The sequence below is a fragment of the Xiphophorus maculatus genome, chromosome 12 (assembly GCF_002775205.1).
Source record: "Xiphophorus maculatus strain JP 163 A chromosome 12, X_maculatus-5.0-male, whole genome shotgun sequence".
NCBI classification, from domain to species: domain Eukaryota; kingdom Metazoa; phylum Chordata; class Actinopteri; order Cyprinodontiformes; family Poeciliidae; genus Xiphophorus; species Xiphophorus maculatus.
The window spans coordinates 624,781-644,550 of record NC_036454.1 but is presented as its reverse complement, the minus strand read 5'-3'; the positions used below and the strand labels follow the sequence as shown (position 1 = coordinate 644,550).

Genomic DNA, 19,770 nt, shown 5'->3' with positions numbered 1-19,770 from the left:
GTTTTTAAAGCTGCCAACAAAAAATAAAATAAGTCCTCCCCATCTCTCTCCATTCCTTCCCTCACTTCAAGGTCATGTTGAGGGGCGCCCTTAAATAAAAATGTCCAATGACCTTCATGATCTTAAAATCTTCAAAGTAATTATATAAAAAAATACAGCTTTGTCCAAAGTCTATTTAAACTTGTTTCAAATCAATCTTTACTTCAGTTCAGTAAATTCCTATCATTTGTTCAGATTATTTATATAGAGTCGAATTCAGTCCAGCTAAATAGGTAAAATTTTATATGTGTAGGACCAGTTGTGTGGCAACTGCAACCCCAGTAGATCCGCCCCTGTGTAGGACCTTTCACTGATAAAATCACAGCGTGTGCCACTGAGGGTGGCAGCAGGTTGGAGTAGTTCTGTGTTTTCATTGAGATTTTTTTTTTTTACTATTTAAATTTGATTTTCAAACATTAATTACTGCTTTTTTGGATGAAAAAAGCTTTTTTGGACAGCTGTTGATTCATGTTTTGCATGCTGTGTTTTGACTGATTTTGGCAATATTTTTCGTATTTTTGCCATTTTGTTATGATGCGCAACTATAGCAACAGAGTGGTATACAGCAGGAAACAGCTGAACAACATTTAAAAGCTGAAATAATACCACAGCTGAAGCGAGAAATCCCAGAGAAGTTGAAATGGAGGTATTGTGGATGCAGAGCAGCAGAAAGGAGAGAGAGAAGGAGGAAGATCAAACCATCTGTACCATCCATCGTAATGGGCAACGTGAGATCGTTGGCTAACAAGATGGAAGAACTTCAAGCCCTGACAAGAACTCAGCCAGAGTACAAGGAATGCAGATTAATGTGCTTTACGGAGACATGGCTGCGGGATTGTATCCCCGACTCCAATGTCTCTCTGCCAAGCTTCCTGACTATTCGAGCAGACAGATTTAAGAGCAGCAGACCAGATTTAAAAGGGAGGTGGTTTAGTGGTGTTTATGAACAACAGATGGTGTTATCCAGAACATGTTATTGTGAAGTGTCATCTCTGTAGCCTAGACATTGAACTCTTAGAAGTAAGTTTCTGACCATATTATTTACCAAGAGAGTTCACCAGTGTTATTTTGACAGTTGTTTAAATTCCACCCTGAACTGTTGCCGATAATGCATCTGCAATACTTGGTGATTTTTTTATCATGCCTCGCTCTCTTCTATGCTGCCAATGTTTCACCATTTTGTCAGCTGTTCCACCCAGAAAAACAAGATTTTGGATTTGCTTTACACTGATGTCAAGGATGCATATGTCTCCAAACCAAAACCTCCTCTGGGGAAATCGAACCATAATCGTGTTTTTCTCTGCTCTGAATACAAACCCCTAGTGAAGAGGCTGCCTGTTAGGAAGATGACTGTTGGGAAATGGTCACAGGAAACAGAAGAGGCCCTCCAGGCTAGTTTGAAGCAACTGATTGGACTACTCTCTTCCAGCCACATGGAGATGACAGCAGTGCCATGACTGAGTGTGTGACTGACTATATTAACTTCTGCGTGGACGGCACCATCCCTACCAGAACAGTGAGATGCTTCCCCAGTAACAAACCCTGGATCACCAGTGACCTAAAGGAACTTTAAAACAAGTTAAAAAAAAGAGCCTTTAGGGAACAAGACAAGGAGTTATTGAGGAGTATACAGAAACAGTTCAAAGTCAGGATTAGAGACAACAAGGAGAAGTACAGGAAGAGGCTGGAGAATAAACTGCAGAAGAACAATATCAGAGATGTGTGGTCAGGGATGAAGAAGATTACAGGCTTCAATCAAAAGGAGGATCAAACAGATGGAAGTAGGGACAGAGCAAATGAGCTCTGTTCAGCTCAAGAACAAACTCCTCATTCTCTTCTCCTGACCCCAGACAAACAGACATCCCACCCTGTGTAGGATTCTGCAGCATCTCTTCAACCTGTTGGGTAGACATCCTGCCTGGTTCCGGTACCAAAGAAAACTCACCCGTCAGTCTGTAGGCCTGTTGCCCTAACATCCCACAGCATGAAGGTCCTGGAGAGATTCCTGTTGGCCCATCTGAGTAAGAATACAAGTTCATATCAAGACCCCCTGCAGTTTGCTTATCGCCATATAGTTGGAGTTGATGATGCCATCATACACCTGCTTCAACAAACCCACTGTCATCTGGACAAAGCAGGCAGCACTGTTGGCAGTTCCTCCGGGGGAACCCCAGATGTATAATACAATATACTCAAATTTAGTTGACCATGTTATAATAAAACATATCTAAGAAAGCTCAGCAGATTGCCTTTAATTATAAATTCTTGGATGAATTCCTCATCCAGAGGAAGCATATGGTGCCAGCAGGGAGAAATATCTCACTATTAACAGTGCTCAGTATGAATGGTGATCTCCAGGACACAGAAACACCTATGAAGGTTGTCTCACAATTAATTTCCCTGTTTTTCCCATTCCTCAGGTTTTGAAGACTACAACTGAGGCACTGGTAGAAGTTAACATCAGTAAGAACCTGGTTGGCTCAGCCATGGCAGGTAGCATTGGTGGATTTAATGCACATGCTGCCAACTTGGTGGCTGCCATCTACATAGCCTGTGGGCAGGTAAGGAGATTCTTTTTAATCATGTTTATTCCTTTATTTTATTACACTTAAGCATTAAACATGTCTCTCCATGTGTGTTTACCAGGATCCGGCCCAGTCAGTGAGCAGCAGTAACTGCATTACCCTCATGGAGCCATCAGGACCAACAGGGAAGGACCTGTACATCAGCTGCACTATGCCCTCTATAGAGGTGGGCACTGTGGGAGGAGGCACCAACCTGCCCCCTCAACAAGCCTGCCTCAAGGTATACACACACACGCCCACACACACGCCTGCAAACCTGTTTCACTAACTCATAGTAAAGCTGAGTTGGCAAACAACATGCATGAATATTATCGTTTCCTCTGTACAGTTTAACCAGGTACAGCTGGTTTTGTTAGGCCTGATGGTTGCACTGAACTGGATCGGTTTATTAAAATATGGTACAGTAATTACAGATTACTGTATTTACAGCTCTACAGCTGTCAGGTGAGCTGGTTAAACACCAGCCTAATTTTAGCAGGATTCCTGTAGCTCCATAAACACACTGTTCATCTGGGTTACCTTTATAGTTTCACAGGTTCAAGTGAGGAATTGTTTCTTATCATATGGGGGAGTTTTTAATATATATATATATATATATATATATATATTATGTTTATTAGGTATTTTGAAATTTATACAGAAGGGGGGGGGGAGGAGGAAAGAACAATAGCAGGACAAAACTTATTACACCGATACAGAAAGCAAAAAACAGGATGCATGTACATAAGTTACAGCAATTACTTGAGAAAAGTAACCATTTATATATAAACTTAAAGATATACATCATTCGGGTTCACATTACTGGTCTTTTAATTTTGAAATATTCAAGCACACGTTCCCATCTTTTTTAAAAAACATAGAATTTTCCATTCAGACAGTGTCTCAATCTTTCTAATACAATAATTTCAGAAGTTACGTTTTTCCATAGCTGGGTCGTAGGGGCATCACAACCAACCCATTTAAGCATCATTGACTTTCTCATCAATAGGAATTGTACACTCTCTTTGTGGGAATCCAGGTGACTGGGTATGAGCCCAAGGAGACACAGCACTGGGTTAGGGAGAAGTGTTTGTCCTATAGCAGAGCTAATTTCTCGACATACTCCTCTCCAGAATGCCTCTATTTTTACACTCCCATAAGCAGTGAATTTTAGTCCCTGTGGTTTCTTTACATTTGGGACAGTTTGGAGAACTTCCTGGTGTGTACTTGCTACATGTATATATGGAGATATGTATACATTGTGTAAAATATTATATTGCATTTCTTTATATTGGTTACATACTGAGATTCTGGAAGGCAGAGTTAAAATGTCTTCCCATTCTTCTGAATCAATTGTGCTTTTCAGAGTTATGTTCCAGGTTGATCTTAAATTCTCCATAATTTTCCTTAGGGCTTGTAATTCAGTGTAGAATCTTGACACAAATCTCCCATATATATGATAATCAAGAATAGTTTTTCAGATAAATAATAATCCCCTGGGAACATTATGTTTTTGTCTTATGCTAAGGAAAATGATTATTTAATGCTAAAAATACACTTAATCTTACAACATGTGTAAAGGGATAGCCAACACTTTATTTGGAACAGTTTTCTGTGGAGCATGGGGGAGCTCACAATGGCGGACGTTCAGGCGGGGCCCTTTTCCTCCCCCGCTGACACACAGAGTAATAAAATTTACAGTCCGAAAGGGGTCAGAGACTTCTTGGCGCCTCTCGGCCCGGGTCGGATGGAGATGGGCACAAAGTGGTCCGCCTTTACTTAGATAAAAAACAGATACCTTTGCTATAAATCAGGAAGTCCCAACTTTCTTTGGGGGTCTGAGGGAGTTCTAATTGGTCAGACAACGGAGCGCCTCCTTTGCATATATTAAATAGGGAAACGCCTCTTTGGTTAAAATTTCAGGGCAGTACCGGAGAGTGGCTGAGAGAGTTTTTCCATCTTTTCCTCCACATTTTGGGCGCCTTTGTCTGTCTTATGTGTTTTGTGTTTGTCTGTCTACCCCTTGTGTGTGTTTTTATTTTTATGAGAAAATGCATATCTCTGTATCTCTGCAGCTTTGTTGTCGATTGCTCAGTATGAATTAAACTCTGTGATCTGTGACGTCATTCTGTTTCGCCGTACTTTTGCAGCCCTGATGACATCCGCTCGACCCGGCTAACAGGAGGAAAAGGAGAGCCATGCTTTTCCAAAATTTAAGCTAACATAATAACTTTTCTCCTTAACACTTAACATAATTCCTTAGTTGAAGATATTTATAAAAATCCCTGGAGACAATGTCATATTGTGTTAAGTCCTCAAATGTCTTGAATTTTCCATTATTCCCTAGATCATGTATTGTAGTAATGTCAGCATCTTGCCAAAACCTAAGATCAGGACCAGCACCGTCAGATCAGGGTTGACTACCAATGTTGTCAAAGATGAAAATTTTTTATTGTCATAACATTTTCCTCAGAATGCCCCATGCCTTAATAGTATTATTAATTAGAAAGTTATCTCTGACAATGAGTGGGAGTTCTCGATTTTGTTTAACATATTTATAGGGTGACAAGGTTTACAAACACTTTCCTCGATCTCAAGCCATAGATTAGTGTGTTTTTGGGTAGCCCACAGTGAAATAATTCTTGCATGTAAAGACAGTACATAGTTCTCAACCTTGGGCAGACCCCATCCACTCGAGGTTCTAAGAAGTTGTAAGACTTCAGTTTTAATTTTAGGTTTCCTGCCTGCCCAAATAAATTCTGATATTTATTCCATCTAAATCTTCAGAGTCAATAAACAAAACCAACATAGACACTGGATAAATTAACTTAGGGAAAATTATCATCTTAATAAGGTTAACTCTCCCCAGAAAGGATATGGGGAGCTTCTTCCATTTCACCAACTTATCCTTAATATGAATAATCATAGGATTGATGTTTTCTGGGTAGAGCTGGCTAATTCTAGGTGTAATGCGTATTCCTAGATATTTTAATCCTGTAGGATCCCATCGAAATGGCTTGATGAATGCTGGTTCTCCCTTGTCACAGGCATTTAAAGGCATTATTTCTGATTTTACGTAATTTACCTTATATCCAGATATCTTACCAAATTTGTTGACATAGTCAATTAGACCCGGGATAGGTTTCACAGGGTCTGTCAAAGTTAAAAGTATATCAGCGTATAATAATATTTTATACAATTTTGTTCCTATTAATATACCTTTAATATCATTGCTTTGTCTAATTGCAATTGCAAGTGGCTTTATAGCCAAGGAGAAAAGTAGCAGAGAAACAGGGCTTCCTGCGCCATCCCCCTTCCCAATCCAAAGGGTGCAGACAAGAGGCCATTTGTCAAGACGGATGCTGTGGGCTTTTTATAAAGAAGTTTTACCCAGTTTATAACATTTTCTCCAAGTCCAAATCTTAGTACTTCAAACACAGGGGCACAACTACATACTTTCTGAGGCGTATGCAAACATGTCATCGGAGCTGTATTAGCAACACTTCATTTATAAAAGATATCAACGTTTTTCCTACACAATCCTAACAAACGTTTTTAATGTTTTCTACACAAAATGTATTTATTTATTATTAATCTATTTGGAGGAGTTCAAGTATCTCGGGATCTTGTTCACGAATGAGGGAAGAAGGGAGTGGGAGATCGACAGGCGGATTGGTGCAGCGTCTGCCGTCAAGCAGGCGCTGTACGGGTCCGTCGTGGTGAAGAGAGAGCTGAGCAAAAAGCGAAGCTCTCGATTTACCAGTCGATCTACGTTCCCACCCTCATCTATGGTCACAAGCTTTGGGTCATGACCGAAAGAATGAGATCGCGGATACAAGCGGCCGAAATGGGTTTCCTCCGTAGGGTGTCTGGGCTCTACCTTAGAGATAGGGTGAGAAGCTCAGTCATCCGGGAGGGACTCAGAGTAGAGCCGCTGCTCCTTCACATCGAGAGGAGCCAGTTGAGGTGGCTCGGGCATCTGGTCAGGATGCCTCCTGGACGCCTCCCTGGTGAGGTGTTCCGGGCACGCCCCACCGGGAGGAGGCCCCGGGGAAGACCCAGGACACGCTGGAGGGACTATGTCTCTCGGCTGGCCGGGGAATGCCTTGGGATTCCCCCGGAAGAGCTAGAAGAAGTGGCCGAGGAGAGGGAAGTTTGGGCCTCCCTTCTGAAGCTGCTACCCCTGCGACCCGACCCCGGATAAAGCGGAAGAAAATGGATGGATGGATAATCTATTTGTATGATTTGTTCTTTAAATTGCCATTTATATTATTTTTCGGTCTCAGGACATGATTGAGGGATGAAGAGACTGATGTCTGGTTCTTTAGGTTCTGGTGGGTCTGCGGTTCCTCTCCTGATCCATTCTGTCTGATATCAAACAACCCACTGTGTGCCACTGAATATCGCCGACACATATTTTTTTAATGCCCCTTTCAAACGTCACTGTAATTGTTTAGCCTGGAATGTGTGTCTTCCCACTTCCGTCTGTATTTTTTCTAAGGACGGTGTAGTATCGGGTGGACATTTTAAAAAGACGCGGGTTGATAGCAGCTCACCACGGCTGTGTAGTGTCACTCTTTAAGCGACCGTGACAACTGCATCAGTCTGTGGGGGTTTGGGGAGTCCTGTTTAGGTCCCGCAATAACGATTTAGCTGACCTTAATATGTCCCGTGTTTTGTTTTGGTCGTTATTATTACAATTATTGTTGAGATGTGTCTGATAAGTGTGTCTATCAGGCATTTATAGCAATATGGAATAAATTGAGTCCTGTATTGGTTCAATACGGGGCGGAGACAAAAACAACCACCTGTCATTTTAGGCTAGCTTAAGCTAACCTGAATATTTATAACTGTCTTGTTGGTACACTGTGTTATTGCACAATAGCCAGCCCCACCCTAAACCTCACAACTCCCATGGACTGACTACTGACCAGCTCTCCGTCTAACGGGTCTGGAAAATCTCTAAACCTTCGACTCTTACCCTGAGACAGGTCTAGGAGAGATAATCTGTCTAAGCTGGTGTGGAGAGAGACTCGTCTACCCTTTAACTACCTACAATCCAAGAGCTGTGACCCTTTTCAGTTAAGAAGCAATCATCTGAGTAGCCCTCGCAACTGCATAACTTCAATAACCACTCTTGTTAATTGTAGCTCTCTCTCTATCAACAATGTGCACTTGTTACAAACTAGATCATTTTTAGTGGCTCAACATAAGCCCCAAAGTCATTATTTTACACTAATTAGACGAACTAAAAACAATAGATGACTCAATTAATTTCACTGTCCACAAATCTTATTAGAATTTTAATGCATCTTTATTAAGCAAGCTTTGTAGCAGGGGTAAGCGACAGACGGGTTAATTATCAATGATTACAAATTAAGAATAGAAATTAAAATTATTAAAAAACACCTTCCTTATTTCCTAAATTCTTTCCCTAAACTGTGTCACTAATTTACTGAGCGAGACTTTGGGGTGCAGTTCAACTCATACCCAGATGGTCGATGATCTCGGCAACAGAAAACTTCATTGTCCTTGGTTAGAGTTTTTGTCTTTGTATGGCAAAAATCATCTTCTTAATAGAAGCAAAGCAGAACTTATTGTGGTCTTCTGAACACTCAGATCTTCATCACTCAGTGACCTTTGTCTTTCCTGCAACAAGTCTGTTGCAATAGCCTTGAGATCTTTGGGTTGAGCACAGAGCAGCTGTTGAATCAGGAACCAGGGTTGAGGGTCGATGGATCTTGTCCCCCTTGTAGCAGTGTGAAGTCTTCGCTCCTCCGTGGTTCCAGGGTGCGGTCCTCTGCTGATCTTCTGTCTGCATGTTTTTGTTGGCTTGAAGAAGAAGAATTACTTTATTCATCCCAGCAGGGAAATTATTTCGCAGTTACAGCAAGAATTTTTTATACACAGATTAACACACACACGATGGGAGCTGCGTCTGCAGGCAGCCAGTTGAGCCGGCGCCATTTTTGAAGGAGGACATGCGGCAAAGGTCGTCGGGACCAGGAGTCGAACCCGCGATGTCCGTGGGTCTAAGGCCTCCAAATGTGGGGCGTGCTAACCCCCTGCGCCACCACAGCACAAGAGCGTCTGATGACAGACTTTCTTTTATAAAACCAGCTTGGTCTATACTGACTTCAGCACCAGAGACTAAGTATACTTTGTTCCTCTTTTCATGGGTTTTTATACTCTCTCACCCCATAGTTGTGTATGGAGTGATGGCTTAAGTGACTTCTCGAACGTTCGATGGCTTCGTGGAAAGTACTAAACCTTCCGACAGCAGTTAACGCCTTGCTCACTTCTCCTTTTTTGTTGTTTGTCCACTGACCATCTGGATTCACTTCTCTAATCTGGTTTTGAAGAAAACATTCTAGTTCCTCTTTGGAGTCCCCCTGCCTTCCCGCTCAGCTCAGACTCTTGACTGGCCCTGACCTCCACTATAATTATAACACAGTCTGAGAACAACATGTCACCATGCTTCATACAATCTATGATTACTTCAGTTGCAATTCTGTGTATGCTGTGTGATCACCATAAATCATTAAACATAATCATTGTTCTGATTTAATTCAAACATAACTTATTATAATAATCATCTGAGTTTAATTCTATTCACCATTTATTCATCGTGTTATTCATTTCTTGATCTGATTCTCATTACATCAACTCTGTATAATCATCAGTAAATAAAAATACAAAAATCCTTATTTTAGTAATCATTAATAAATCAAAATACAAGAATACATATTTTATAATCAGTAAATCAAAATGCAAGATTACTTGTCTCTCAGGCCTTTATGATCTGTTTTCTGTGTTTACCTGGGAAGATCTCACCACTCTATACCAGTTTTCACGACAAGTGACATTACTTACCAATTGTCTTTCTACCACTTTGAAAAGCTTTTCTTCGTCTCTCAAATATCTTTATCCCTCCACCTCTTCCATTTTCTGTTTTGTGCCCCAGAGTTTTTTTTTCTGCACCTCATCTTTAGCTCTGCGTTCTCGAGTACATTCCTAAAATTCAAATGAAGAAAGAAAAACGCGCCTCAGCATGTTCGCGAAGGGACACGTGCCCAAGCGACCTGTATGGGAGGGGAGAACGGCTGGCAGGAAGGGAGGGGCGAAAAATCAGTGCTGTTCCTCTGTTATTGATCATTTCATACACAAACAGTTAAGTACATAAAATGCTGCCTAGAAAAAAAAATACCCACATCGTTTTTGCAACCTCTCGAGTACATCGCCCCTATGTGTTGCATACAGTGCATACCCACTTTTTGCGTCACTGTACGACACAGTCAAAGGCCTTTTCAGCATCCATTGAGACAGTGATGCCTGGTATTTGTGTCTGATTAAGGTGTTGAATAATATTGATAAGTCGTTCAGTATTATTTGATGACAGACGCTCTTTTATTAAACCAGCTTGGTCTATACTGACTATGTTGGAGACTACCTTTTCCAATCTAGTGGCCAAAATCTTGAATAAAATCTTCATGTCTACACCAAGCAGGCTGATTGGTCGATATAACGAACATTGTTCTGGGTCTTTATCTTTTTTTGGGACTACAATAATATTTGCCATATACATGGTATCAGGTAGTTTAGATTTTTAAAGAAATGTTTTAAAGACCGGTTGTATTAATCAACTAATTTTGCCTTTTAAGGTTTTAAAAAAATTCAACAGGATATCCATCAGCACCTGGGCTTTACCAAATTGGAGAGAAGAGATGGCCTTTTCAATTTCTAGAGTTGTTATAGGTCCTTCTAATAAGTTTGCCTGTTCTGGTGCCAACTATGGCATATCTAGGTTATCCAGCAGTTCATGTTCTAGAGAATCTTTTTTTTTTTTACTTCGGAACAGTACAATTTTTCATAAAAATGTTTGAAGCATTCATTTATGTTATCCATATGACAATGGCCGTTTTCGTCCTGAATTGAGGCTATAAAGTTTGTGCCAGGGGTTTTGTTTACTAATCTTGTCAAAAGATTTGTTTGGTTTGTTGCCGTGTTTGAAGAATTTTGCTAGAATATATTATTTTGCTGTGCAAATAATATATCCTCTTCAGCTTTCTTTATTATGTCGGATAGTGAAGCCCGAGCTGTTTTTAGTTCCCCTAGAATTTTAAATGGTTTAGATACAGTATATTCCTCTTCAAGTTTTTAAATTTTATTTTCAGTTTTATTTTGTTCTGCTAATCGTTCTTTCCTCTTACGACTGGAATATGATATTATTAACCCCCGCATATATGCCTTATAAGCATCCCATACCAACCTGGGGTCAGTATTATTATTGTCATTGAGTTCTAAATAAGTCTATCTGCTCTTGTAGCAATTTTTGTAAATCTTTTGTCTTCATTTAGCAGCAGCAATCTACTTAACCTCCATGAAGCGGTGCGATCCAGTGGTCTGGGAGGTTGCATCGCTAGCCTAACGGGAGTATGGTCAGAGAGGGAAATAATTCCTATCCTTGACTCTTCCACAAAGTGGACCAAATGATTCGAAATAAATAAATAATTAATGCGTGTCATTGTTGAATGTGGCAATGAGTGAAAGGTGAAGCTTTTTGTTAAGGGGTTGAAATGCCTCCATATGTCTATTAAATCCAGTTCCTCTAGTATATTTCTTACTGCCCTAGAGATTTTAAACTGGGTGTTTTGGGAGGGCACCTGTCCATGAGAAGGCATAAAGACCAGTTAATCACCACCGATAAGTATGTTTGGGCAATCCATCTCAGCAATTTGATTAAGAAGCACCTCAAAGAAGTCCTCGTCATTCATGTTTGGGCCATATACACTACCAAGCAAAAACCTCTCTTCATATAGAGTACCCTTAATCAAGATGATTCTACCTTCTGTGTCTTTAAATGTGTCTAAAGCTGTGAAAGGGAGATTTTTATGTATTCAAATTATGACCCCCCTTTTATTTGTTGAATATGATGAGAAATTAACTTGTCCTACCTAGGCCTGTCACGATAAACAATGACTCAATTAATCGCATGATAAATGAAAGTTATCATCGACCTAATTTTAATTTATCAGCTTTATTGTTTCTTGCGGCCCTTTTCTCTTTCCATTGATGACACTGGATGAAAAAAGGTTCAACTCCGGTACTCTCCACTGACCATTCCCGTCTTCATTTCCTTATTGCCCAGTTCACACTACACGATTTTAGAATTATATGTATATATGTATGTATACATACACCTCTGATATATACATGTGTATACATGCATATAGATAGATGGATCTATATATAGATGCACATTCTCATTTTTGTCACCCCCCTCGAGATGGCCCTCTCCCCTCCTTGGCCCCACCAACTTTAAAAGTCTAGCTTTGCCACTGGTTGGTGATGTGCTGGATTCCCACCCAAACCTGCCTGCCGTTATCGTCTACAGGGCCGTGCAGAGACCTTTGGAGGGGCAGGGGCTCAAAGTTAAAAAAAGGGCACATTGAACAAGATCTTAAAAACTGTACAACAACATAGCAGCAACCCATATTAATCAAGAATTTAATTGAATCCTAATATATCATTGCCATCATGTGGGGACAATGCAAAGCAAATGTAATATATTTTCCCCAACATGTATAAAGTTTCTGTTTCTGCTGCTGACAGTCCTGGAGGGCTGAGTTGATCTGAGACTGTAGCTGTTAACAGACCAGAGGAGAGAAGGTTACTGGTTATGAAGTTATTAAATAAGTAAATTTACTGAAATTTTACTAATTAAACCCTAATAATATCTGTTTAACCTCTACAACAACTTGGCTGCAGACTGATTTATAGATCAAAATAGCTCAAAGGGGTTAACGCTATATAATTTTTTGATGTTAGCACCTCTGAGAAGTAGAATTGTAAGACTGGGATAAAAGGCAAAGAAAACTCAGTAGCTGCTGGTAGGGGCCTCCAGATATTCAGGGGCCATTCATTTTATTTAATGCATTCGGCTGAGAAAAAAATGACATTTAGGATTTAATTAGGAAGCTTACTTTGTAAAAGTTTAAAGAATCATCTTGATAGTTTGATTGTTGTGTTACCATGGCTACAATATGGTGTAATCTTTGTGTTTGAATTGGGTTTGTTCACAAATACATCACAGCAAATAACCAATAATCAGTGATTGATTTTAAACTCGGCCAATGAACCTGGTCTCCCTCTCACAGATTCACCTTATCTATATTTAAACATGTTAGTGATGCTGAGGTTCTTAGTAGGACGGGTTCCGGGGGGAGGGCGGTTCTGTCTAAGGCCCCATATTACCTTGATCCGGCCCTGGAGGAACAGCTGCTGCAATGCACATCTCTGGAATCTACCTTTAATCCCCCAGTGGCCCCTGTCAGTCCCCCGATGCTTTAGGGTCATTTTGATTCATTTCATTGTGGCATGTTTGGCTTTATGCTGCGGTTCTAATTATTGCTACAATATTTTCTCTGATGTTTATTTTGTGAACACTAAATGCTCTGGGCTGAATCTTCCTTTAACACTTGAGGTTCTGCAATAACTTCTATTTACAGCTGCGAACCTCCAGCCCAGATCCCATCAGCAGCGGCTTTAAACCGCCTGGTAGAAACGTTAAGGAGAAGCAGAGCGAACAGTCAGCAGGTGGTACCAGGTGGTACTGGGCTTTGATCTGTGTCACAACTCGCGGTGACAGTCGGTACCGTGTGTTGGGTCTATTTTAGTTCCTAACCTGCAAGGAATCAACCAGAGACACAAATTACTTTTCTGCAGAAGAGGGGAGCAGAGCCAGATGCGGAGAACCGCCGTTAAACACTGTCTGTGATCAACTCCGCCGGCTCTTCGTCCCCAACTGCCTTTTATTATGATTACAAGGAGGGAGGTTGAGCTTTTTCACACAGTCACACAAAGAATTGATCAAAAACCTTTACTACAGGATGTTCTGGAACATTCTGTGGACATGCCCTTACAAGGTCACGAGGCTGACCGTTACTAATTAGTTTCACAGGAAGCTGATAACACAGGAATATGTTAATGTTTCTAGCTTCCAGGCAAACATCCTAAATACAGTTAATAGTGTATCACAAAAGAAAAGAAGTCAAGTAAACAACACACAAAATAATAATATGAAAACATAACCTTTAAAATAAACTCACAAGTAAATGAACTTAGATCATTATTCTAACACCATGTCTTATATCAGGATGTCTGATATAAAGACAGACATTCTTTCTACCTGTCGGTGGACCGACTCAGACTGCCTGTAGTGAACCGGGCATTTAGCAGAATGATGAAGTTAAAGTCAGAGGTTTTTTCTGCAGTCGAAGCATTTCTGTGTTTAGGGGAGAGGCGGGTTTTTTCCTGCTACTGCAAGGACAAAATATAAATAGAAACAGTTTTTCTAACGTCAACATCAGACCTGTTTTTATTCACAAACCAGTGTATGAAAAAATATTCTTGCCCATAATTTGATAGTTAGAGGTACAGATCCGCCTCCTCCTCACCATGGACCCGGAGTCTGAACAACATGGAGGCTCTGAGAGTCATTATTAGACTGAGGGCAGCCAGACTAGTTTATTTTTACTAAATTATTATATATAGCTAAATATTAGTGCTGAGGGACACAAGCAGGACTTCTGACATACAGATAAAAATAAAAAATTGAAAAGGAAAACTCAAAACGGGCACTAGGGGCATCAAGGATAAAAGGTGCAGGGGGTCAAGCCCCCCCCGCCCCCCGCACGTGCATGATTGTCTAGGTGCTCCTCCGTCCTCCTCTTGTAATCTCTTTTAGACTTCCTGATTCCTCTCTTTAAGTTGCTCCATGCAAGCTGCATTGAATTGAGTTTATGTAAAGTTTAGGATTAAGTATATACTGGTAATGGTTTGGTTTAGTCGGGGTTAGGCAATAGAAATGAATGGAAGTCGATAGAAAGTTTCTGCAAAGATAAAGAAAAATAACGTTGTTAGTTTTATTTTATGTCCTAACCTGCAAAGAATCAACCAGAGACACAAATTACTTTTCTGCAGAAGAAGAGAGCTGAAAACAGACGCGGAGAACCGCCGTCAAACACTGTCTGGGATCAATTCTGCCAGCTCTTTCTCTGCATTGCTCTTTATTATGTATAGAAAAAGGAGGTTGGGCTTTTTCACATAGTCACACAAAGAATGTGACCAATGACCTTTACTACAGGATGTTCTGGAACCTTCTGTGGACATGCCCTTACAAGGGCATGAGGCTGACCGCAACCAATCAGCCCCACAGAAAGCTGACAACACAGGAATGTGCAAACGCCTCTAGCCTCCAGGCAAACATCCTAAAAATGGTTAATAGTGTTTCACAGAAGAAAAGGAGTCAAGTAAACAACACACAAAATAATAATATGAAAACATAACCTTTAAAATAAACTCACAAGTAAATGAACTTAGATAATTTTTATAACAAACGTGTGCGTGTATTTGTTCAGATGCTGGGAGTCCAGGGTGCCAGTCAGCAGTACCCAGGGGAGAATGCCTGCCAGCTGGCCAGGATTGTATGTGCCACTGTGCTGGCTGGAGAGCTCTCACTGCTGAGTGCTCTGGCTGCTGGGCACCTTGTCAAGAGTCACATGACTCATAACAGGTAAGAGCAAAACATGCTAGCTAAAAGATTTACAGTTAGGGCCAGAAATATTTGGACAGTGACACAAGTTTTGTTATTCTAGCTGTTTACAAAAACATGTTCAGAAATACAATTATATGTATAATATGGGCTGAAAGTGCACACTCCCAGCTGCAATATGAGAGTTTCCACATCCAAATCGGAGAAAGGGTTTAGGAATCATAGCTCTGTAATGCATAACCTCCTCTTTTTCAAGGGACCAAAAGTAATTGGACAATGGACTCTAAGGGCTGCAATTAACTCAGAAGGCGTCTCCCTCGTTAACCTGTAATCAATTAAGTAGTTAAAAGGTCTGGGGTTGATTCCAGGTGTGTGGTTTTGCATTTGGAAGCTGTTGCTGTGACCAGACAACATGCGGTCAAAGGAACTCTCAATTGAGGTGAAGCAGAACATCCTGAGGCTGAAAAAAAAGAAAAAATCCATCAGAGAGATAGCAGACATGCTTGGAGTAGCAAAATCAACAGTCGGGTACATTCTGAGAAAAAAGGAATTCACTGGTGAGCTTGGGAACTCAAAAAGGCCTGGGCGTCCACGGAAGACAACGGTGGTGGATGATCGCCGCATACTTTCTTTGGTGAAGAAGAACCCGTTCACAACATCAACTGAAGTCCAGAACACTCTCAGGGAAGTAGGTGTATCTGTCTCTAAGTCAACAGTAAAGAGAAGACTCCATGAAAGTAAATACAAAGGGTTCACATCTAGATGCAAACCATTCATCAATTCCAAAAATAGACAGGCCAGAGTTAAATTTGCCGAAAAACACCTCAAGAAGCCAGCCCAGTTCTGGAAAAGTATTCTATGGACAGATGAGACAAAGATCAACCTGTACCAGAATGATGGGAAGAAAAAAGTTTGGAGAAGAAAGGGAACGGCACATGATCCAAAGCACACCACATCCTCTGTAAAACATGGTGGAGGCAACGTGATGGCATGGGCATGCATGGCTTTCAATGGCACTGGGTGACTTATGTTTATTGATGACATAACAGCAGACAAGAGTAGCCGGATGAATTCTGAAGTGTACCGGGATATACTTTCAGCCCAGATTCAGCCAAATGCTGCAAAGTTGATCGGACGGCGCTTCACAGTACAGATGGACAATGACCCCAAGCATACAGCCAAAGCTACCCAGTAGTTCATGAGTGCAAAAAAGTGGAACATTCTGCAATGGCCAAGTCAATCACCAGATCTTAACCCAATTGAGCATGCATTTCACTTGCTCAAATCCAGACTTCGGACGGAAAGACCCACAAACAAGCAAGACCTGAAGGCTGCGGCTGTAAAGGCCTGGCAAAGCATTAAGAAGGAGGAAACCCAGCGTTTGGTGATGTCCATGGGTTCCAGACTTAAGGCAGTGATTGCCTCCAAAGGATTCGCAACAAAATATTGAAAAAAAACTATTTTGTTTGGGTTATGTTTATTTGTCCAATTACTTTTGAGCTCCTAAAATGTGGAGTGTTTGTAAAGAAATGTGTACAATTCCTACATTTTCCATCAGATATTTTTGTTCAACCCTTTAAATTAAACGTTACAATCTGCACTTGAATTCTGTTGTAGAGGTTTCATTTCAAATTCAATGCGGTGGCATGCAGAGCCCAACTCGCGAAAATTGTGTTACTGTCCAAATATTTCTGGCCCTAACTGTAAATTCCCCACTTGTTCAAATCCTCCTTCAGTTGTGTATTGATTTCCCATGTAGTCCGGTCCGTTCTCTTGTGTTCCTGTCATTGTATGTGCTAGCACAAGCATTAGCAACATACCACTGTAGCTTCCCCATCCTGAAAAAGCTAATTTAATTAGTAGTTCAGTTTCGGTTTATTATGACATGTATGCATGTTTAAAAAAAAAAGATTCCAGCTGTAATGTAAGAATGTAACGTTCTCAATAATTTTCAGTTTTACCTTCATAAGGAACTTTTTTTTCACTGGTACACAATCACCTCATTATCAAAACTAATAAGTAAAATGAATGGAACAGCTTGCATTTCAAAGGGGGTATTGCATAAAATCATTTTTTTTTTTGCATTTACATCAGGTTATAGTGATATTGCCTCATCAAAAACACACCTGGAGTGTTGCTTTGATTCTTTAAACAAAATGGATCAGTATAGACAATATATTGGTTGATACTACAGCACAATTTTTGGACTTGAGAAATCTTTTTTTTTAAACTATCAATACAAGTATACTAAGAGAAAATACTTACATTTGGAACTATATTTACAATCACATCTCTGATTCTTCTTCATCAATACACCCATGAAAACCCATTTTAAGGGCTACAAAGCCCCTGTATACATAGCTACAAGAGACCTGTGGGAATAACTTTGCTTTAGTCTGCAGGGTTGTTCAGAAATGGGGTGTTGGAGTTAGGCTCTTATAGTTGCATGCTTTTGAACAGAACAACTTAAAAGTTGTCAGGACAGAATACTGAGAGTATAATTATAATGTTTTGTTTGCAGATCTAAGGTGGACTTACATGGGACTCAGGGAACATGCAGCAGGAGAGGCTCAATGCAGACTGACAGAAGTTAGGTCGTGTTCAAGAAACTGGATGGAAGCCATAAAGATTAAGCCAGTTTGAACGGATTAATCATTTATCAATGAAGAAAAGACCTCACCTGTCTTCCACAGCTCTTTATACAAGGTCATATTTTGATCAACTATTGTTCAGTACATAAAAAAAATCTTAAGCAACTCAGTTTTTCTTACTGTATCTACTTGTATTTGGTGATTTTGTCATCAAGCATTTTGCCAAACTAATCACAAACTGAGATGTACAAAGGTAAGACTTAAGCTCAATAAATGTTTCTTGCTGGGTAGTCATACTCACCAGCAAAGTTGCTTTTTACACATTGTTGTTTCCTTTTTTCATCAGTCTTTGCTACTAAAATGCTCTGTGTCAGAACTGGGGGAACCCACTAAGAAATACAACAGTCCAGATGATCCAATACTGGCTGAGGATATACATTTATTTATGCATGTTATTCATTTTAGCATGTATCCAAGGACAAAGAGGTGGAATAATTCTAGCAGTCCTAAATGACAAAAATGGCTCAAAACTGCATTTTTCAAAGCACAATAGAAGGGTGAAAGTGAAACAAACCAAATCTCATTTGTAATGCATTTTTCACCTCTGCTTTACAAATGTAGAACTGGTCTGCAAGAGGAAATGTGGGGTACTTAACTAGAAACCAGTTTTACTCAAAGTTTCTGCCTGGTAGTTTGAGTTGATGAGTCATTATCCAACACTTTCCGTTGTTTTAAAGAAATGCAATAAAGATTAACAATGGTTAATCGAATGCGTCAAATACTTTGGGTGATTATCTTAAAAAGAATTATTATAATTTGTCTTTTCCTCTGTACTTTCTGTGCTTCTCAGCCATTGTAAAGGGTAATATTTTTGAAGACTGTGGTGTGTATTTTTTAAAAAAAATGCTTTTGATTGTGGTCATTATTCACCCACGGTCTGTGGGTTTGGGAAATGCAAAAAAAATAAAAAATCCGTTGTGTTTTCTAGGTGGATTTATTAAAGGCTTTAGGAGCTATTGGGAGAGGTCCACTTAGAGCTTCGGAGCCATAGGTTGAAGACCGCTCTCTTAGAAGAAAGGAAGCATGGAAATGGAAGAAACGTTTATGGGTTAGGATTTTTAAAATTCTTTTTCTATGGGGGTTTTTTCAAGATGGCAGAGAGAATAGGAGCATAGTCAGCTAGTTCCCCAGAGTCGGGTAAAAAATGCCCACAACGAAATAGGAACTTGATAGACAAAACTAAGGCATGAGTGGGATAAGCAAGAGAAGAAGCCAGAAAAACTATAAAAAGCAGGACAGAACCAAAGAGATGCCTGTAATGGAAGAAATCTCCGAACACGAAGCTAGCGAGCACAAAAAACCCCAGCAGAGAAAATGGATGAACACGATAGCAAGGAGATGCTACAAAATGGGCGTAATAGTGCGCATGCACATGTATGCAGCCTGTTGCGGTTACTCCTCATCGTTTTACTTTTTAAATGCTTTAAATATTTTTTCGATTTTTTTATTTTACCACTTTAATTATTTTACTTTGCCAGAAGAGTATCTCCAACAATGTTGACTAAGAAAGTCATAATCTTTTTCTTCGTTATTGAGATACTTTTTATACTCTGCCGAGCGCAGCAACTTGGCTGCATTGTTTACACCAGGGATTAGCCGATTGCGCTGAAACCAGCCGGCATGAAGTCCAGATCCACTGAAATCCCCGAGGAGATCTGGAGAAGGACACATCGGGGTTGCAGAAGAGGAAACAGAGGAGAAGAACAAAAAGGAAGAAACAGGCTTATTGAGAAGAGAAGTTATAAGCCGTTTCTCCCCTCTGTTACCATGGGCAACGTTAGATCGATGACTAACAAGATGGATTTTTGCTAATAGAGCAGAATAATCCAATCCAGGTTTGAAGTGTCTAGGTGTTGCAGTTTTGGAATGAGAGCAGATCTCATGTGACCGAGACCAAAAACAAAGGTAAAAATAGCCTTTTATTGCAGTTTCACAAATCAGAAAAAAGTTTCACAAATCCCAA

General features: G+C 40.2%; 1 protein-coding gene across 1 annotated transcript in view; it reads left to right on the top strand.

Moving 5' to 3' along the window:
* Window positions 1-18,070, top strand: part of hmgcr (3-hydroxy-3-methylglutaryl-CoA reductase) — a 42,146-nt gene extending 24,076 nt beyond the window's left edge. Inside the window, exons 17-20 of the mRNA XM_023343431.1 lie at window positions 2,460-2,600; window positions 2,686-2,844; window positions 15,023-15,177; window positions 17,678-18,070. Of these exons, the coding sequence (XP_023199199.1) occupies window positions 2,460-2,600; window positions 2,686-2,844; window positions 15,023-15,177; window positions 17,678-17,750 (528 nt within the window). The 3' untranslated portion in view covers window positions 17,751-18,070. The remainder of the gene's footprint in view (window positions 1-2,459; window positions 2,601-2,685; window positions 2,845-15,022; window positions 15,178-17,677) is intronic.
* Window positions 18,071-19,770: the final 1,700 nt, after the last annotated feature.